The sequence below is a fragment of the Saccostrea cucullata genome, unplaced genomic scaffold (genome assembly GCF_032062105.1).
Source record: "Saccostrea cucullata isolate Sc308-1 unplaced genomic scaffold, CSIRO_AGI_Scuc_v1 ctg222, whole genome shotgun sequence".
Lineage (NCBI taxonomy): Eukaryota > Metazoa > Mollusca > Bivalvia > Ostreida > Ostreidae > Saccostrea > Saccostrea cuccullata.
The window spans coordinates 445,639-469,122 of NW_026934761.1; the positions used below are offsets into that span (position 1 = coordinate 445,639).

Sequence of the window (23,484 nt, forward strand, 5' to 3'; positions counted from 1 at the left end):
TACTTATATATTTTTCCCTACAAGACTTTGAAGAAACAATTTCATAAATTCATATTTTAAAAATATGGTCAATTTTAAAATCTTGTTTTCAAACATGTTGAATAAAAAAAAAGCGCATTTAGCGTTTTTCTTTAATCCATTTGAAAATATAAGACCCGTTTTGTCTGACAAGTACAATAAGGGTCATATCGTGTGCTTGATCGTCAGGGGAAGCTTATGCCGATCCTAGCAGATGTATTTTCAGGTGTCAGTTATTTTTCACAGCTAAAAGCCTAGTCAAACATAGTGTTTCTTATGGTTCGTGATTTTGATATATTCACATTCATATTGGTTGATAAGAAATGAGTTGGAGCACTTTTAGTATGTTTACTACATGAACTTTCACTTTGCTTTTATGTTTTTTCTTAGATATGGAGAGTGATAAAGGTAACCACCAAGACAAGGACGAACAAAACAAAATTCAAACTTGGAATAATGAAGAAAAAGATTTAGTTAAAAGAGATTCATCGAATACATCCTCCTCAACTGCATCATCTAACGATTCGTCGTCATCAGAAATGGATGTCCAGTCTTATGATATGGATGTATTTCAACCAACGTCCAGTAGTTCATCTGGATATTCTGACAGGCAGAGTTCTTCGTCGGACGCTGGAAAGTCCAGAAATTACATTGATGAAAAAGAAAACTGCATTCTACTTATCAATGGACCCATCACGTTGTCGATGGCCGAAGCAAAGCTATGGTACAAGCTTTTGAAAGTTGGGACGGAAATGATTATCAACAGAAGTGGAAGGTCTGTTTTATATACATATATATTTCTTCAACAAAGCCTCCCTCCCCCTCCAAAATAAAACTTGAGAATATGAGCAACTAGAAAAGATCTCGTTGCGAGCAACGAGTAGGTCATCCGTCCGATTTTTCCATTAGATGAAATATGATTTTGACTACTGTAGATTCCTAAATATACGCATGGAATTAATTATCGCGTAATTTCGCGAGAAGCAACACACGTGAAATAAAATTACCCGCCTATATTTTTATAGTGCTGAAATCAATGTAAAATCACTTGATCAACCTTCCATTCGCGAATTATTATTCTCGCGATTTGCCGTTGAAGAGCCCATTCGCGATAATAAGTACTCGCGAAAAAGAAGGAATCTACAGTATGATCATTGTTAAAATATGATGATATCAAGACTTCCCTCATTTGATTTAATGTGTTTGATTTATATAACATAACAAATAGCTATAGGTGAAAGTTTTCTGTTCCTTCTTGGACTTTAATTTGAGGGGAGAGACCATTTATCATCAAATTAAATAATATATCTAGATCTCAAGATTTGAAGCATTTATTGTTTAACAACTACAGTATTCAGAAATTTCTTTTCGTTTTCGAGGTATGCAGAATAGAAATATATAGGGGCTAGCCCTTCAATGCCTTAATGGGGCCGTTTTGCAAATATTGAAGTGGGATCAGAAGCCTTTTTCTTCATATCAAATATAAAGTTTTTGATTTTAATGATTTTTTTGCGCAACATCTATTCAGGAATTTCTTTTCGTTTTCGAGCTATATAGAATGGAATAATTAAAGGACTAGAACTTCAGGGGGTCGTAACATAAAGGCTACTTAAGTCTAAGACCGTGCTTAAGTAGGACTTAAGTACAGTCTAAAACTTAAGACCGTAACTAGAAGCGTACTAAGATTTGGCAATCTTAGCAAAACTTTGGCGGCCGGCAGAGGTGAATTAAGTATATCTTAACTTTCTTGTACATGTATTTAGACTAATTTACTGTTGACTTTCGATGTTAAAACATTCCTCTATTCATATTATGCATTAAAGAAAATAATTATCTCCATTTGACGCTGATTTAAGAATTTTATTTTTTCGTTGGGGGGGGGGGGTGTCAGTGATTCCAATATCACTTCCAACACAGCATACATGTAAATACAAAGTTTAATTTTAGGGGTACCTCTGAAAATAGTCTATTAGTGGGACATCGGTTATAGAAATAAATTGAACACAGTAATAAACCATCGATCTGTATGTTCATTTTGAAAATATGAATTGAAATAATTGTTAACAACAGAAAAGAAAGAGGATGACGACTAAAACAGTAATAAAAAGTATCTTTAAAGTAAAATAAATGAATAAATAAAAGACAGGGTTCACTACAGTTCGAGAGAGAGAGATAGATAGATAGAGAGAATTGCTGATAAATGGAGACATAGAAAATATCCCGATTTTTTTGTATTCTTTAATTGCAAATGAGTATATCATAAAACTAAATCTAATCTAACATACTTTAACCGATAGGTAAGGACGTCAACCTTAATATGTAATTAATTAAAACCCTAACTGAATCACTTTTAGCAATATATCTACATAAAATCAAAAACCGTACATTGACTCATATGAAATATTTTTAACATAAGTTTGACTTAGCTAAGACCTCGCTAAGTTTGCTTTATGTTACGGTTTAAGACATACTTAAGTAGTACTAAGACAGGTCCTAGGATTGTGCCTAAAACGTACTTACGACCCTACTTAAGTCAAAAACTTAGCAAGCTTTATGTTACGAGCCCCTGGTCATTAATGGGTTGTTTTTGCAAAAATATGAATGGTTGTATGTTGTTTAGAATACGATTCTGACCATCTTTTATTCAATACTGCGTATCAATATATTCTCCCCTGGGGAGATATAAAGAATCAAAAATTAAATATATTGGCCTTTTATGGTCCCTAATTAAGTAAGAAATGATCATAATTTTACAATTTATTGTTGCTGTGTGTATAGACACACATTTTTGCTTCATTAATATATAACAAAACATTGATAATTAAAGAGATAGAGATGAAAGTTTTTGGCCCCTCAATTCCCCTAAGAAGAAAAGCCAGTCTTTTTTTCTCCATATCACATGAAAGATCTGAAATTTCTACACATTTCTTTCTTCGGTATGCCATAACGAAGCTCTACACACTAACAGAAACTGTTTTTTGGACTCAGAGAAAAATATATCATATAAAGATATGCATATTGAGACTTTTTTTATTCATTTAGAACATAGGATACGTGCCTTATTGGCGCTTGAAAAATGTTCAAAGACAATAAACTACCGGTATTTGTGAGCAGAAATCGCTGTTGTTTACATTTGGAAAAGTAATGAAAATAATTAAATTTCTTATTCTTGGTCTTATAAAAATATTTTAATCTATGATAAATTATGTAATTAACGGTGAATAACAATTTCTTTAATCTTACATCTAAGGACAACTCACTCTAACTGCATAAAACTACCCGATAACTAGAGCTCTTTCGTGTGCAGTGGTTAGAGCGCCCTTAACAGAATGATACAAATAAGAAGAGATAATAGAAAAGTTGTCAAGTTGCGAGATGTTTTTTGAGCCATTTTAGCTCATTTAAGCTCAAAAGCTCAAGTACGTTTTTCTGATCACATTTTGTTCGGCGTCAGTCTGTCTGTCTGTCAGTAAACTTTTTACATTTTTAACTTCTGCTCTAGAACCACTTGACGAATTTCAACCAAAGTTGCCACAAAGCATCCTTGGGCGAAGGGGGTCAAGTTTCTTCAAATAAACGGCCTAGCCCTCATTCAAGGGGAGCCAATTCAGAAATAGTGAAAATTTGGTGATATGTTTTAAAAATGTTCTTCTCAAGAACTACTGTGCCAGGAAAGATGACACTTATGGGGAAAATCCTCAGGAAGTGTAGATTCAAGTTTGTTTCAATCATGACCCCCGGGGTAGGGTGGGGCCTCAATTACCGATCAATGTTTTACATAGGAATGTGTAGGAAAATTCTTGTAAAATCTTCTTCTCAAGAATAGCAAAGCCATGATTTATCATATCAATATGGAAGCATCTCGGGTAGTGTAGATTTATGTTTGTTCAAATCATGACCCCCGGGGTAGAGTGGGGCCCCCATAATGGCCGACCAAAGTTTTACAAAGAAATATATAGAAAGGGTATGGAGATAACGAACAGTATTCAATATCAAAGTCCATAAAACAATACAAAAGAGGAGCAGAGCAAACACGTGCCTCCGAAAATCAGACGTTGGGTCATGGCCCAGGAAGGAGTGAGCATTCCCTGCTGTGAACTCCTTGTCATGATAGGGAAATAACGGAAAAATCCGTTGTCAATTCAGTGTATAAATAATGGACTAACAATTACAGTACTGCTATCCTATAAGTTGACAATTCTATCCTATCCTATCGTGAATCCTGCATCCACAATCCTATTCTGTGTTTTCAGTCAAATCATGTCCTATCCTGCAACTCTCAGTTTATTAATATTTGGGAATCAATTTGACAAAACGAAAAAAAGTAATGACCATAAATTAAATACGTTGTAATTATGTTATTACTTTAAATGTAATATGTTTTAAGGGGAAAAAATAATCGAGATCGACATTCCTTAATTCCCGACACACCGCATAATTTACGATTACTATGTGAAAATGTAAACAAAGAGAAGATTGTAATAAAACGTGGACAAGCACTGATTTTGCGAACATGTGAAGAAATTGGGCATCCAGAAGAATTGAATAAAATATGATTAGACTTTGTTTTAATTTTACATTCTAACAATGATCTGGAGAGGTGGCCACAGGCGCTTACTCTCGGCATGTTATAATTATTTATTTTTAAAATTCATAGGCCTATACAGTAATGATACAACTTGTGCAGATATACTTTCATCAAATAGGATGATTTTGTTTTCAAATTAAAAATTATACAACGCCGGGAGCAACCCCTGTGACGTAGCAGTATTTGTGATTTCTTTTGTAATTTGTTTTCTATGTAACAAAAAATAAAATAAGAGAGAGAAAAGGGGGAAAAGAATAAAGATTTCAGGTACTTTTTCTTATGAAATGATTAAAACTCTTCATAAGAATCAGAACATATGCCAAAACCTTCATGCAGGAGGAGGGGAGGGGTGTTGTTACAATGTAAAATAGTCTTACGCAGGGTTCTCCACAGGGGATTTTACCATGGCGCCCGCCATGGTTAAATTTATTTGCGCCATGGTTAAACGAGCTGCGCCATGGCTAAAATCGGCAGCCGCCATGATTGAAATTTATTGCATTTTAGTCCTGACACCTACTTTTTTAATGACGTGAGTAGTTAATTGTGTCTATACTACGACTGCCATGCACCTGGCATGCCTCGAAGGAAAGCGGACTGTGCTAAACAAACACGTCGTTAATCATCGACCATGCTGTGAAGCGTGACAATCAATGGAGAGTCAATCAGCTGATTAGATATTCAATATTTTGAGAGCTAATTATCCCGCATAATTAGATAACAGGTTTATAAAGGTTGACAATTATGAGCATGATAATCATAATGCATGCGATTCAAGTTTCTGTGCAAAAAAAAAAAAAAAGAACTCTGTAAAAATTTCATATTTCAGTACATGTATATGTTTCATGTAAAACAATATTTTCTCCTAAACTGAGCACCATGAAAATAAAATAATTGTATGCAACTCTAAATAAGAAGATATGATTACATCATAAACCAAACAGACAAGTCAAAATATCTGATTTATGATGTATGACTTTTTTAAAATTTATAATTAATTCTTATTGAAAATTCCCAGTTCATTATCTGTTGTATGGGAATATTATCCAAACATGCAAAATCTTTATCATGGTTGCTAAATAAAAATCAAGATATTCATAATGTTAAGATTTCTTATTTAACTTCAATCAGTTTCCTCTCAGTTTATGGTCAGTTCAGTGCCGTACAAATGTATTTCAATTCTCAATTTTTTATAAGGAAAAAAAATAGATTGACAGATTGACAGCAATAATTATTGTAGTGAGCTCACACATATTCCTTAGATCTTATTAAACATGCATAAGAAATCACAGTATTTACAGTATTTATACATGTAACTTATTCTTGTATTTGACCTTGACATTTGATCTTGAATGTAAATCAGTGTCTAAATTAGGTATGAAAATACTTGATCAAGTTCACAATATTTATTCAGGGTGATTCCTCAATAATATTTAGCAAATGAATACCGGTAGGTATTCCATTACCATAAGATAAATTCATCAAAGTATCCATGTACAGTATACTGAATTTCAATGCCAAGATCACAGATCCATGTACATGTAGATTGTTTAAATTTAAGTTTATCAATGTTTTTATTACAGTTGTATAATGTTTTATATGCATATTTTTTGACTTCTTTGTCCGTCGCTCAAATTGAATTTCAAATGTCAGAGTTATTTTCATACAAATGGTCATAAACCAATTACAAATCCACAAATGTCAACAATGCACAGAAAACAAACCCTGATCTCCTTCATAAAAGCACCATGATTTCAGACTTAGGACTCTTGGACACTGGTTTTAACATCCATCATTTATCTATTCTAGAAGCAGATGAGATGAACTGCAATCTGTACAGCTGCAAATTTGAAGATTGTCCTGGAAAAAAAATTTAGGCATGCAGATTGTAAATTTGGTAATACACATTTAAATTGTATTTGATTGTGATTATTTATCTTTCACATTTCATGTACAATTAGCTTTAATTCCATCCTATTCTCTCCGAAAGTAATGCATTAATTTTCAAGTGCATTAACAAATCGTGAAAAATAAAATCTTATACAGTAACTGCAACTTCAGTAATATACAAATTAAAAAAAAAATTCATTATTAATCAGTCCAGTCCAATACGAAAATTCGTAATATTACGAAAAAACGTAAGATTACAAAAAAGCGTAATATTACAAGTTATCGTAATATAAAACTTATATTACAATTTTTTGTAATGTAGTTAAATTACGAATACGCGTAATATAGCAGATGGAAGAGACTATATTACGAGTTTTCGTAATCCAAGACAAATTCAAGCATTGCAAGAAATTGAGTGGCGGGTAACAGAAAGGAAATCTTATAACTGCCTATTTTTTCTGTCTAACTGCTGAACAAAATAGACATATGTACCAACTTTTCGAATGTAAGACATATAATTACAATTTGCTTTTCATGCACTGCATATTGTTTAACTTTTTCAAATTAAATGCTAAGCATCCTCCTTGCAGTGCCCCATTTGAAAATAACTTCTATCGCCACAGAAAAAAGACCCGACGTAAACGCATATGTTTAGGACATTTTTTATCTTTTTTCTTGAGTTTTAAAGAAATCAACAAATTATTAAGACTTGTTCCATGAAAAATTGAATATAATCATGGTTATAAAAGCATCTATCCACAGCAGATATATGCACATGCCAAGCACGTGCTCAGTGGAATAATATTAACAAGGAAATTCGAGCTGTAAACAGAACAGTTTTTCCCGATTTGCTGGAGTGGGGTTAAAATCGCGTTTTTTCATTATTCAGACGATGCGATGCAACAAATAACAGCAGTAAGTAATATAACATAATGATTATTACTTAGCAATTTCTTGTCTTGATGTTATTATGGTCGCATTTATTCTAAAATCAATGTTATTCGAACTCTGTGTGACAGAGGAATGGCGGACGAAATAAACACATGGCCTCAGGAAGACACCCATATGAAAAATCAAATTTTCAAGAATTACGGATAATGACAAGAAAAGAGCGAAACAAATGGTTATAGCCATATTATCAATGAATCAAACTAACACCATTTTCAGTGCATTTTTGATCTCGTGAATGCTGTAGCTGCGCAGTTCTAACATGATTAATTTCCTCCTAATTAAAACAAAATAAACTTAATTATTTGCTAATTTTGGTCTCTAACAGTAGGTAATTAGTGCATTAGCACTTTGAGTAACTTTGGGCTAGTTTAGTAGAGTATTAAGCGCATTCTTGGTATTTCTTATTTTACACCAGACTAGATCCAATATGGCTTGTACATCCCCCTTAACACAGTAACATGATATAACACTTTTACACAAGTAAGAATCGATTAAATCATCCAAACATGCTGAAAAAATACGATCTCTTGAAGAGATATAGTTACACCTACTATAAAAATACACAAGGGAGGAATCTAAAAATAGGAAATTCTCTACCACAAATTTTGATCGAACTTTCTGTCTTGTTTCTGGTCGACTTTCGTTGCAAACCAAGTAGGGGTGAATGGAGTATAGAATCAATTTTAATATTCTTCAGTCAAATTCTAATCAATGCGTACCGTTAGTCATATAACTAACTTCTTTTTTCGACATTCGGATCAGGCGACAGTTCTTTCCATATTGACCAAAGCAGCGCTCTCTTGGTTGCAGATAACTCGTACACAAAGTATAAACTGTAAGGATTGACATGCTTAGTGAAGGATATGTAACATGTTTATATAAGTAAATATCACCAAATATAGTAAAATACGTACCATGAAACCACAGGAACACACTAAATCTGCTTGATTTTTCTTAAAATAAACTATAAGAATGAATTAGGTCATTCAAATTCATCACATCATATAAAAATAACAGGTCATTAAAAAATATCATGTCACTAGTAGGAAATCATCAGGTCATTTCAAATCATCAGGTCAATTTTTTCTTAAATTCTGGGGAAAAGATTTGTCTCAAAACCAATTGAAGTGTTTAATTTTTCTAAAAGAATTTTTTTAAAAATATCAGGTCATTCCAAACCTTCCATTACAAGTCAATGAAAACAATACAGGTCTTCACTAGAAATATCAGGTCATTCAAAATATCAGGTCAACAAGTTTTTGTAAGAATAATTTGATAAAAAGAAAAAAATTCTCAGTGTTATCTCCTAAAAGTGTATTTTAGTATAGTATCATCAATAATTTTCTCCCAAAAAATTGAAATAAAATGTTAAATTGATAATTTTATGTGATATCTTTTTTTATCAGGTCAAAATATCAGGTCTTTATAGTATATCAGGTCTTTAGTGTGTTCCGAAACCACAGCTGTGTTGTTCAATACCCTCACGAAAATACTCTATGTATCATTTATAGAGTGCAATTTCTCCCTGAGCCAATCTTCCCCTGCCGTAAAATATATAATTGCTGTACTTTTGTTTTTAAAAAGAGAGAGAGAGTCGGCACACTGTTACAAGACAATGTCCCATCTTTAAAATGGTAACTAAATGTATTGAACATAAGTACTCGATATATGACGTTTTTTTTATACTTACCGGTAAAGGACAAGTATAGCATTAGCAATACTCTCATAATGCTTGTTATATTCTACAATATAAATATAAAATATACGAGGGTTGTTCGAAAAGTTCGTGGACGATGTCAATCTTCGTTATATTATTCACTAAAAATTTGAAATAAGCAAAATATAATATGTAAAAAGAAATGTTTCCTTTTTCCGTGATCGGGAGATCGTGAGTTCGCACCTAAGTCGATAAAAATGGGTAGCAACTTTTCCTTCGCCATGCGCTCGGCACTTTGAAGTGAAAGTTGCGGGTCCTTCGGATGAGACCTTAAAAACCGAGGCCCCGTGTCAGCGGCAGGCGTTGGCGCGATAAAGATTCCTCACTGCTCAATGGCCCTAAGTGATGAGTAAAGGTCAAAATTAGAAGCCCTTCACTGGCATACGGTGACGTCTCCATATGAGTGAAAAATTCTCGAGAGGGACGTTAATCAATCAATCAATCAATCAATCCATTCAATTTAACAGAAATCAATATATGGTTCAATTTAAATTCAACATATTTTGTACCCGCGCAGCACACTTAAGGGCAATGTAACATCAAAACTAAGGGTCAAGAATTTCTTAAAGAAAAAAATACGGTGTATCCCTATACATTTCAAACAGAGTTATCCTATAGCCACTCATTAAAAACATTTTTCTAATACTTGGTATTCTTTAAACAATTGTTTTCGATGTATAATTGCGTTTAAGGTTATAATTTCTTTTATTACCTAACTCTGCTTTCACAAGATAAGCAACTCTGAAGTGCATATGTCTTTCTTTGACCTTCCAACTTTTTCAAGTTTCTGTTTTAATTTTTACAGTTAAAACCGTTTCTTAACATATTGTCCTCATCCGATACACTCTGTCTTTGCCACTCAAATACTACCTGTACTATTTGTCCACACATGCACAACTCGCTTGTGATATATTTTTTTATTTATCTTATTTTATTTATTTTAAGAGTTTATTCAGGATTTTTTCTGCGTAAAACACAAAATTGAATCGTTAGCTGCTGCTCCGTGACGTTCTAAAACGTCATCGTTTTGTCGTTATCAAGACGGACTACATTTCTTCTCAAGTGGAATACAAATCGATGTAACAATATTTAATTTTAATTTTGTTATTTTTCGGTTTTGATCCATTTTACAGGGAATATGACTACAGACATTATTTAGTGTATCGTTTGTAACTTACTAAATTTTGACCTGCTCCGCGACTCAATTTTTGCATTTTTTAAAATCGCGATAAGTTTTGAATAAATCTTGATATTTAACACAAATTGACACAAATCGTTTGTATTGATTTGTAAAATATATCTACTAAATTCGGATAGCATATGACGTCAAATAAAAAAAACATACGACAGAAGTCTATGAACTTTTCGAACAACCCTCGTAAAATATGAAAACCCTCAAGGTTAAATAACACAGACAAATGGAATTTCTTTCAATATTCAGATATCTTTGCTAAATAAGGTGTCCTTAAAAATTAGAAATGATATTTACTTAGTGAAACCACGCATGGATCCAAGAACTTTTTTCATGTGGAAGAGATTCCCCCCGAGTCAAAACAATCCAACCCAGAAATTTATTGACAAGCAAAAATCAAAAACAAATTAAAAAAAAACCGAAAATTTCAACAATAACAACAGAACAAAACAAGAAACCCTGTAAATTCGCCCCACTGGACCTACGAGTATTTCATACAAGGGGAAGGGGGCTTCATTAATCAGCATATTAAAATGTTTTTAAACAAATATTTCTCGATGAATCAGATTCAACAAATTAAAATGAAAGTATAACATTGATATTTTTATAACTGCTTGTAATAAATTATTGGAAATGTTAGACTTTTTCAAATGTAGAATGATACAAGAACTAAACAAAACGAGATAAACAGACCTATTCGTAACTTACTAGGGAGTTATATTCGTTTAACGAGATAAATATCTGGTTATATGGAGATGCCTAACTGGATATGAAATAATTAATTCGTGGTAACGAGATACGAAGTCAAACAATTATTTCCTTTATTGGATTCAGGAAACATATACATGTAAGTAGTACATGTAAAAGATATACATCAAAATGTATGAATTTCCTTGAAAAAAAATAAATATTAAACTTTACATAGCCTTGTTAAATTGCACATTAAAAATATTAGACATATACAAGTACCACTGTGCCATTAGAAATGGTAAGACATCATGTATCATCTGTTCAAAAAACAGAGGAAGAAAATATTCCTGGCATACTCTTATCATTAGACTTTGAAAAAGCTTTTGATACTGTTGATTGGAACTTTATTTTTAAAACTCTAGAATTTTTCAACTTTGGGGGATCAATAATAAAATGGTTTAAACTACTCTATCACGATGTATCTAGCTGTGTGCTAAACAACGGTCTTTTTTCATCCTTCTTCACAATAGGAAGAGGTGTAAGACAGGGGGAACCCTCTTTCGCCTTACTTATTTATTCTAGTGGTAGAGCTCCTCAGCGCCTCTTTAAAAAAACAATCCCGACATTAAGGGAATAAACATTAAAGATTCAGAGTACCTTGTAAGCCAGTATGCAGACGATACTTCTCTAGCGCTCGAAGATGATGAAAAATCCCTTAACTTAGCATTAAAGTGCATAAACTCCTTTGCTGCTTACTCCGGGCTAAAACCCAATTTCGAAAAAACACAAGCTTTATGGATTGGTGCAAAAAGGGGCTGTGGTCAAGAGATTAAGACAAAAGAAAAAATAATGTGGAACCATGACGGTAAATTTAAACTCTTAGGTACATGTATAACTTTTGACTTAAACAAACCTGATATCACTTATGATAATTATGAGGAAAAGTTACAAGCTGCCAAAACGCTTATTAATGATTGGTCTTTTAGAAACCTCACATTGATCGGAAAAGTCACTGTGCTCAAAACACTGGTTGTACCAATTTTTGTTCAACTTTTTACTGTTCTTCCAGACCCACCTTCAGATTTTTTAAAGAAACTTTAAAATATGTTTTTTGAATTTATCTGGGAAGGCAAACCAGACAAGATCAAGCGCACCGTTCTATATAATTTAACAGAAAACGGAGGACTTAAGGTTCCTCATCTAGCATCTTTCTGCCAAGCCTTGAAAATATCATGGGTCAAGAAAGTACTTGACCCTAATATTCATTCGCCATGGAAACTCTTGCTCTCAGACACGACATAAAAAAATTTGGAAACGACAAAATGTGGTATTTTAGAAATGAAGGTTTAGAAACCATTGCAAGTAAATTTAATTCATTCTGGAAAAGTTTATTACTATCTTGGGGAAAGGCTAGTCAAAACTCTACCACAGCCCCTTGTGAAATTCTTAGTCAACCATTATGGCTAAATAATGATATCAAAGTCGGAAAAAAAAATTGTGTTTAAGCGAAAATGGATGACCAATGGCATATTTTTCATTAATGATTTAATCACGGAAAATGGTGATTTCATGAATTTTAACCAATTTAATAATAAATACATGTTAAATACAAATTTCGTGGAATATACCGGATTAATATCAGCAGTCCCTAAACATTGGAAGCAAATAATTAGAAATCATCAAAAGTTGAATGAAATTAAAAGTGAAAATATTTTAAAACTTCAAAGAAACGTGAAAGTCACAAAATACTTTTATCATTTTTTTGTTGAAAAGATAGCAGAGTCCCCTTCAATGGCTTTAAGAAAATGGGAGGAAAAACTTTCAATACATATTCCTGAAAATAAATGGAAAAACTCATTTTCTTTACCCTATTTAATAACAGAGGACACGAAACTTCGATGCTTTCAGTTTAAGCTTTTACATCAAATATTTTTTACAAATAGCAAACTTATGAAATGTAAATTAGCTGAAACAGAACTTTGTTCCTTTTGTCATGATACTAAAGAAACACTTATTCATCTAATATGCTTGTGTCCTTTTTCAATTACTTTATGGTCTAACTTAAGAGATAAACTTCGTAACACTTGCGGATTAATAATTGAATTTACACCTGAAGAAATAATATTTGGATACAATAGTTGTAGTAAAACTGCTTTCAGATCGTTGAACATAATTATTCTAATTGCAAAGCAATATATAATGTATTGTAAATGGAAAAATATAACGCCCTCTTTTCTTGCTTTTTTGGAAGTTCTTAAATATTATAGGACTATAGAGCTTTTTTCCTCCTTTTCTCTCTCTCTCATAAAAGAGCAGACATGATAAAGCAAAGTTGGGATTTTTTGAAAACATTTCTCAGTCAGTGAAGATAAGATACAGAAAAGTAATAAATATTATTGTACATTTTTTTTTTCAAAATTGTTCAGTGGAAGCACTTTATGTCTATTATGTATAAATATCTGACTTTTCCCACTATGTTGTAAATTTGTAATGTTTGTATGATGCATGTTATGACAGAAATAAAAAATATGAATGACAAAAAAAAAAAAGAAAAAGAAATGGTAAGACATGGAATTTGAAGATATTTACATTTTTCGTTGAGACTCCATGATTTGACTTGTTTAGAGAATTGTTTCTACATAAGTCGAAAATCACTCTTTACCATTTAAAAATCAGTAACTATGTCTTTTATTTTCTTTTTTTACAAACATATTATTGTTATGTTTTACATTGACTCAAAAACACGGGGGAAATCCTACTCTGAGAAAGAAAGAGGGGGAGATTTGGCCCTGGTGTGAGATTCCCTCTTGGGGGAAATCCTACTCTAGAGTATGATACGAGTTCCCGCGTCAAAGAGGGTGCTCGCTCCATTAATATTCATCGCTGCTCATAGACATTAGTACGAAAGGAAATTCGAGATTCGAGATTCGAAATACGAGATTCGAAATTCGAGATTCAAAGACGAGTTTCGAGATTCAAGATCCAAATTAACCAATCAAAAGGCAGGTTGAATTTTGATTACTCCCCTTTATTATGTTTTACTATCAAGAAATCGTTGAATATATTCATATCAAATGGGTCATTTGCATAAATGATAATGCAAGAAAAAAAGATATATGTATTAAAACGAAATAAAAAGAAATTTTAGGTTACATTTTAGAAATTATATATAAATTCTTATTTTTCCTATTAAACAAAACAATAGATAGGTATATAGAATATTATATGGTCTTATCGTTGAATTGCGGTATTCTTAAGTCGACATTTTTTTTTAAATAAGAACATTGATGAGGGAGAAAATTATTATTTATATGAAATACTAATGTGGGTACATTTCTTTACATTGTGCCCCCCCCCCCCCCCCCCAATGATTTTGCCGATTATAAAATACTAAAGAAATCATAACTACTATATTCTTGTACCCCCTCAATTTTGTGCCCTCTCAATAAAACATCTGATGACTTTTTTTGCTTTGTTTTTGGTTTTCAAGAAATTTTTGTTTTGTGAAATGAGCATTATGGTTTTACTAGTATATTTGTCTTTGACCAAGTCGGGCGAGACCCGAGCGATTTTAAATAATTATCGAATATATATTTATTGTATTTTCGCAACATGAATGTTGATAACCACACATCTGGCAACATATGTTTGATATAATATACTATAGAAAACAGTAGCTTTATGCTTATGTCCATTCAAAAATAAATTCCAATTACCATGATAACCCCTATTTTTTAGGGTAGGGATTTTTCCCAATGGGTCATTATCTTTATTAAGCATGCATGTTTCAGCCATCCGTATTTAAGGGCTGTCTATTGGTTTCATAAACTTGGTGATCTCGACCACTGGCCACTTTCTAATACCGTGTCACAAACACTATATTTGAAACCCGTTGTACTAATTATTACAGAGACGAAGCATCGATTTTGAAAGTGGGGGGGGGGGGGGGCAGACAAAAATATTATTGCAAACCTGAAAATTGACAGAAAAAATTTTTTTAAGTACCTAATTTCTTTTAATACACCTAAACTTCTTTGAACTATTCTGCACCACTGTACCAAAAACCATGAACATTTTCAATAGTAAAAAAATTATGTTTGGAAAAAAGGGGGAATGTATTAATCTATTTTGTTTACTATTATGTCAACAACCCTGTATCCAAAGTAGATAACACGAAATATATATATTCTTTATACTTATGATATTTAAGAAGCTATTATAAATTAATTAAGCATATCGTGCAGACCTCTAATATTTCTTTAAATTTCGTTTTGATAATATATAACACTTTTTCTTGCGTTGTAATTTAATCAAATGTGTTAAAAAAACGATTTGTTGATAGTAAAAAATAATAAAGGAGAGTAATTGAATCTCAAACCGCCTTTTGATTGGTTACTTTTTATCTCGAAACTCGAATCGAATCTCTAAAAAGAAAAGTTTTTATGACTTTCATACATTAGTACGGAAAATACATCTGCAGACATCCGCCAACAAGTGTTGTGATCTCAATATGAGTGAAAATTTTTAATTTTTCAACATAATTTTAGCTAACATTGTGTCTCTTTGATTTCATGTTGATATTTGATTCCGTGCGATACATTTTTGATTTTTTTAAACCTCAACTCGTGAATCGCTGAACCAGTCTCAAGCAATTTGTCATTGGTCATACAAGGGTAAAAGTGTACAAAATTATGAATTTTAAGCCCCTAACTCCTCGATGACTGTGTTAAAAACATTGATATTTTATCTTGAATCGAAAAAGAAAAGTTTTTAACCTCTAGGCACCAAAAAAAAAAAAAAGCCGTCACCGATAACATTGATTATTGTTAGGATCGAGTCCACTTACAAAATTGTAAAATTCATGTTTCTTTTGACTTGGTTAGTGGAGGGATTAGTGGAACTGCATTACTATAGTTAAATACTTTGTCTACTTAATCTATAATTATAGCAGATATTTTATGTTATGATGTTTATTATTTTTCTGTGATATTGCTGACTTTTTGTCATTTTTTCCCCATTAAATTCACCTGGCTTGGCATATTTTTATAAAGTTTATATTACTCTTTTAGCACCAAGGTAACATATTCTGAAATTTGTTTTCACCTGTAAACCTTTACTTAGTGTGATTAGTCTATATTTGTATTTTTATTGAAATATTACTAATACTTTCTAATTCTATTTCATTTTCCAGTTCTTAGGAGAAAAAAATCTAAAAATTATCCACTTTTCTTTCTAAACTTTTGACTTAATATTAAGTCTCTTCCAAAAAAAAATTGTTTGCATCATCTGTTCTTAAGTGTACTTATAAAGTGAAAGTGGGTCATCTCCTTAAAGATCGTTTTCTTTGCTCCTATGGATAGAGAGAATAAGCTTTGTGCACCATTATGCTAGTAAGGGCATCTTCTTTCATAATGCTGAATGTCTTGTCCCCCTGGTCAGAGTTCCGGTGTTTAGACAGTTTTATGAAATTCAAAGTGAAAATACACGATTTAAAAAAAAAAACTCTTATCGGCTTCTGGTTCTTAAACAGATAAACAAATTGCAGTCATGTTGTTCACGAATGACTCGTCAAAGTTGTTGGATTCAAGTAACCCAAGTTAGAAGTTCTGGTCTTAGGGCAGGACTCTATTGATTTTAAAGTGAGACACCAAAATAGCCTGCCAATCCCACTTGATTTCCGCACTTTTTTCTCTTTAAGCTTGCATATATAAAGCTGATTTTCGGTTTATGAATATATCTTGATGATCGAGTTACAGATTAAGTACGCATGTCATACCGGGTCATAGCTTTTTGACGGAATTATGCCATTTTTTTTATTTTTAGCTCTATTGGTAGGAGACCAAAAGAATTATGTTACAGTAATGTGTCCGTCCGTCAATCTGTATGAAAACAATTTTTCAATATACTAACCCTCATACAGCTTTGGTCAGATTTCAATATTACTTGGCACACAAGTAGACAACACTAAAATACATAATTCTGTATATCGGATTTTGATTTCAGTGAGCGATATTCACCCATTCTCAATATAAGGGCTCAAATGATGTCGCCGCATTTTCATTTAAAAGAAATACCACTGATGTAATTTTTAAATCAACATTATAAATAGTCATATAACAATGAATAAGAATTCATATAATTATCGATCTGAAAGGGTATTTAAGGAGTTCCAAATTCAAATATAGTAGCCTATTTGAAATGTACGTTACTGTCGCCGATGCAAATATCATTCTGAATCCCCTCTGTGTAATATATAGTTTTGATTCTCAAGTAAAAATTTTCTGATAAGTTAAACCTTGTATCATATATATTTCTTTTCATAACAATAAATATGTGATAATAAATAATTTTTATTGTGCAATGTCCCTGTCGCTTAATTCTATTTCAACCACATTACAAGCAAACACAAAGATCATACACCTGATAGTTTTGTTTTCCTTTATTTAATCTAAATTTGAAATTTGATTAATTACTCCTACTTAGATAATGTAACATGAAATTGAACAACTTGAGCAACTTTTTCAATATGTTTACGGAATGAAAGACATTTTCAATCGTAGAGATAAGAAAGAAATGTACGTTACCTATATTCTTCCATTAAGAATACCTATTAAGTAGAAAATATGTAACGACTCTGAATAAGCAACCCCTTGTATCCTGTAAACTAGCAAAGACGTTTTGCTTAACACAATTAAAAATTATTTTTTCAGATCATTTGAAATGTACGTGATATGTACGTTACCATGAAATCGAATTGTGAATCTCGCACGCATGTATTATAATACTTTCACACACTCGAATGTGTACACAAAAAAGTTTCAAAGGTTGGAGGTCGGCTAAATCCCAAAAAATACGTCTCTGCTGAGGAAAAAAATATATTAAGGTCATAATTTTGATACCTGGTATATATTTCTGAATACGAAACCTGTATGATGCATTTCTTATGAAATGCAGGTTCAAATAGTATCAATATATTGCGCGTCTAACGTATGCTTGTGGAAGAGAATTGATTTTTATATTTGAAATGTACGTTACGTATGGTAACGTACATTTTATGTATTTCTAACTGACATTTTTTTTTAATTTAGTCAATGAATTGCGTTTACACGAGCGAAACAAAATTATCGTTACAATCCATTTGACAACTGGCCACATCTAAATGCACCCCAATCCTCGTAAATGTTTTAAACTGTTTTCCACATGTTAGAAAATTTATTTCTAAGTGTCTTAAATATCTTTGGCAACCTTTTTACAGTTTGCTTACTTTTCATATGCGACTTTTCGTCAATATTAATTGATTTGTTGTTGATAATTTTAAAAAAAGTATGCATAGGCTTATAATTGGTAAAAAAATACAAAACAAAACAAAAAAGAAAAGAAAAAGAAACAAAACAAATAAACCAAGAACACAAGACGGTCACATACATTTCAGTTTTGTTTTATTGCATTTTGGGTTAATTTTTCCAGATTGCTGAAAAGCACGTATGTTTGTGTTTTGAAAAACGATGTTGCAACATACTTGAAATTGTTAACAAGACTGTCGATGGATATATTCGGAATAGATTTATGTTAAGTTTCAATGGCACACGAACATTTGTTAGATCATAGCAAAATACATCTGACTCTTATATTTTTTTGTCTGTACCCTTGCACACAGTTAGAAGTAATTAGGCTACGACCGGTGTCAATTTCAGCGAAACAGCACAAAAGAATGGTAATGAACTGAGGTGGAGGGGACTCCCCAATAATATGTGAAATGAACGTTACCGAAGTGACGTGACATTCATGTAGTTGATGACAATAACCTCGTTTGTTACATTATGATTTCTTATATTACTGCCTTAAAACGCTTAAAATAATTGACTAATTTACATATTATTACAAGCTTGAAATGTACGCATATTCTGAGGCAATCGTGTCTTTATAGTGGTGATTGTGACATATAACACAATGTAATTACATAGAGAATCTTTTTTGGAATAACTGAAACAAAACGATGAATTTTTAGATGAATTTTAGATGAATTTTAAGCATTTTATTAAACAGAAATATAACTTGAAATGTACGTTACATTTACATAGTTTTCTAAATCGGCATGGATATATGTTAAAAAAGACAGTAACTTCAAAATAGAATTTTACTACATTTACATGTTAGGTTCCAGTATCTATTAAAAATGACAAGATTCCAAACTGATCGCTCTTCACAAAACAGAGAGAAGAATTTAAAGCATATATTTAAAAAATGTTTTTACACATCTCTATCAAAAAGTAACCTTTGTTTTTTGAAAGGAAAAATCAAACGCACGTTCGTATGCCGAGAAAATATGTTGCTGACAGAGTTGGTAGGATGTGCTGGTGTTAAGATGAGATATTCCAATTGTGATTTTAATGACTACATTTTTTTTGACATATCTTTTTGGACATTGAAGGAAGAGTAACGTACATTTCAAGCTACATTTCTGAATAAAATTACCCCTTACTTTATCGTCTTGTCATTATTTCATGTATTATAATTTGATGAAAAAAATCTGGAAACAAAATCTTCAGATACTTTCTTTCAAAGGTAATTGATAGAAAAATTGTTATCTTGAACTTCATTTTTAAAAAAATCAGAGAGGCATTTGTGCCCTTATATTGAGAATGGGTGATTGTCTTTGTTGCTAAAAATGAAAAAAAAATCTTAGAAATACTTTCAAAATGCTACACCTCGTACAGTTGTAGTTTTATTGCAAACTTGTTACAGAAAATAATCGAGCATCATTATTCTATTTATTGCTTTTGTAAAGTTTCAAGACCAAACTGCTACTTTACTTTCCTCTTCCTAATTTATTATCAGTAGACCTAGTCTTTTTCTGGTTACTTTAAAATTAATTGATGGCAGGACTGCTCTTTGCTCCTTTTTTGGGGAGGGCTACAACTCCTAAGAATCTCCGTAAGGGTGCAAGTGCGGGAGTGATTAACTCGCGCATAGATTTCGTCTCAAATTGTCGTCTAATGTCCATTTTATCCCGCCGAAATATGGCGAAATATTGCCAATCCGGCGTTAAACAATAACAATCAATCAATCAATCCATTTTATCAACATTTCTTTCCTGGAATCCCAAAATGTAGATGTGCAAGACATGATCCAAAAATAGATACTGAACAATCTATATATCGTATTTTTTCGATGATGTCAACATTAGAACTTGAATTAACCGGCCATGTTAACTGACCTTAATACATGCAGATTCATTCTGGGACAGCCAACGAGAATTAAGGATCTGTCGGGCCTCATTTTAAATATACGCTGTTCAGTTAAGATTTGCAATGGAAATATCGACAATATTTTGTAATTAAAAATGTATTCATAATCAGGATGCCGAATTTTCAAAGTACATTATTTATATCGGATAATTGTAATTATACTTAATAACTACATATTGAGGTCGATCAAATTTTATATTCAGTCTTGTCACGTAATACGGCAGTCACGTGATTAAATTTAATTTTTAGTGCAGCTTGAGTAAGTGATTTTAGCATTTATTTACCTGCAGTATTAAGGTTACAAGTGCAATAGTTTATAAATATTTTGAACACACATTGTAGTTTCTGAAAAGTTCTGCGATCCTATTTTGATTCTGCAATTTCATTGTTAAGATTATATTTGTATGACCGAATGCTGTATTTTAGCTGGTCAACGGCAGGGTTAATTGATTTAATTAAATCATTGTAAAGATTTCATCATGATTGCAGCACTTTTCAGATAATACTAATACTTCTAGAGTTGATTTCTAAAAGCTTACTTTGATCTATTCGGCGTATGCCTTTGCACTATATCGATATATTTAGACCCCCACATTTCCCTCCGATTTACTTGCCTACATATATACAGTATCAATTAAATACAAAATATACGAGGGTTGTCCCAGAAAAACGAAGGCTCAAGTGAGCTTTTTTAAAATTTGTCCGTTGTCTGTTGTCGTTGTCGTCGTTGGCGTCGTTGTCGTAAACTTTTCACATTTTCATCTTCTCCTCAAGAACCACTGGGCCAATTTCAACCAAACTTAGCACAAAGTATCCTTGGGTGAAGGGGATTCAAGTTTGTTCAAATGAAGGGCCACGCCCTTTTCCAAGGGGAGATAATCATGAATTAGAGAAAAATTATTGGCATTTTAAAAAAAAAACTTCTTCTCAAGAACCACTGGAACAGGAAAGATGAAACTCATGTGGAATCATCCTCAGGTAGTGTAGATTCAAGTTTGTTCAAGTCATGACCCCCGGGGGTAGGGCGGGGCCAAAATTAAAGTTTTACATAGGAATATATAGGAAAAATCGTTAAAAATCTTTTTTTCAAGAACCACTGGGCCAGGAAAGATGAAACTCATGTGGAATCATCCTCAGGTAATGTAGATATAAATTTGTTCAAGTCATGACCCCCGGGGGTAGGGCGGGGCCAAAATGGCCGATCAAAGTTTTACATAGGAATATTTAGGAAAAATCGTTAAAAATCTTCTTCTCAAGAACCACTGGGCCAGGAAAGATGAAACTCATGTGGAATTTCAGGTAATGTAGATTTGAATTTGTTCAAGTCATGATAGGGCGTGGCCAAAATGGCCGACCAAAGTTTAACATAGGAATATATATGGAAACCTTTTTAAATCTTATTTCAAGTACTTCAAAGCCAGGATTAGTTATATTTGTCATCCTCAGGTAATGTAGATTCTAGTTCGTTCAAATTATATGTTGCCCTCCCCCTAACTTAAGTTAACTTTCAGTTCTGATCTGATATGTGTTTTTTCCTAGCTGATGTGCTCAGGTGAGCGCTGTGGCCCCTGGGCCTCTTGTTTAAAGTTTGTTGCCGCATTAAAGAAACAATTGGTTTTTGCTCGATTTTTGACGCTTCTGTCAATATGTTTCTTGAAGATTAAATCAAATTTTTTTAATGTTACGGACATTCAACCAATCACATATACAGTTATATCAACATTTCTTTAAAACAATAATTCAACAATGTTACATTATGTCTCCCACGTTCCTTATGTTGCTTGTTCGAATCCAACTACGGGACGTGGAACCCGTCTTTCAAATGAGACCGTATAAACCAAGGTCCCGTGTTGCAGTAGGTGCTGACATGAAAAAGATCCCTAACTGCTCAATGACTCTGAGTGCCGAGTTAAGGACAAAATTTGTAGCTCTTCACTGGTGAGTGGTGGCGTCTCCAAATCTTTAGAGGGACGTTAAGCAACACACAATTAATCAGTCTTCCACATTAGATAGTCCATCACAGTACGACATTTCGCTCTTAAAAAGATTGTCCATGGCTTGCAGTCTATTAACCTTACACTCTAGCTCACGGTTCTTCTCAAAATGTCGCCTAAGGTCTTTCTCTCTTGTTCTGTTTGGCTCCGTTTCGATCGGATCACCTTATTCCTAGCTAAGGCTCTCGCTCTTGCTCTCCCAAACACACCCATACAGTTATATAAACACATCAAGCAAGACAGCAACTCTCCAGAGTTAACCGCCTCAAGGAGATTTAGTAAGCAGCGGGTAGGTTCCGCCATGCAGTGTTGTTCATTGTGCTCTGCTGTCTAGAGGCTTCTTTTCCCCTGTACTCCTGCAGAGGGGTCTTCATCTTCTTTCAACTGGCTCCTTTGGAGCACTTCCTGTCGCTCTAGTTTCAGTTCGAGTGTATTATTCACAGAATCCAACGGAGTGAACGCATAAGCACGGGAATTATCTCTTGATGTCCCATTTATGGTAGCTTTGTTCTCAAAGCTTCCAATAAAATGTAAAGTACAGACACAGAGGTAATAAGGAAGCATACCGAATATTCTAGCTTGACGAAATGTCTAGTAGGCGAGATGACTTGAATTTTAGAACACAAGTTCTCGTGATATTGGTATTTAGAGATGTAATTAAACTTTAGAAAATAAATAGAAATATGTAAACATTAACAAAAATAAATTATTCTTATTTTGTTTTGCTGTATCTGTCATCTTCATTAACATCTACCACCGATGACGTCATATGTGTACATCAAGTAACTTGGGATTTGATCATGCCGTGTAAAAAGAATTTAGCTAAGACGGCATGTACAAAAGCAGGTAAAATGAAGTTTTAAAGCAATATAGTGAATATTATATGAAATTCATATGGAATTCAGTTAATTAAACAGGTAGGCTAATTCATCAATTATATTCTCTTTCGAAGACAGTCAGCTATATACGTATCCTGGTTGGCCTATCCTCTGTCAAATCGTGAAAAAATAATGCAACAGAACAAAATAAGCTGGATATTTCAATACATAAGGTTTGTACAGAGTTTGCCTTCTAAAATTTTGGAAAGTGCCACTAGAATCCCGAGTTAAGCATGGTTTTTACGAGAAATCTCGATTCATATGTATAAAATTGAAAGCATCGGGTAAGGTTTCGTGAAAATGTGTGGAATAATTATTTTA

The 23,484-nt window shown here is 32.7% G+C and overlaps 1 protein-coding gene across 1 annotated transcript in view; it reads left to right on the forward strand.

Annotated features, from left to right (window-relative positions):
- The first annotated feature begins 410 nt into the window (after nt 1–410).
- Nucleotides 411–23,484, forward strand: part of LOC134241301 (putative T-box protein 7) — a 48,829-nt gene continuing 25,755 nt past the window's right edge. The window contains exon 1 of the mRNA XM_062723368.1: nt 411–793. Within this exon, the coding sequence (XP_062579352.1) occupies nt 411–793 (383 nt within the window). The remainder of the gene's footprint in view (nt 794–23,484) is intronic.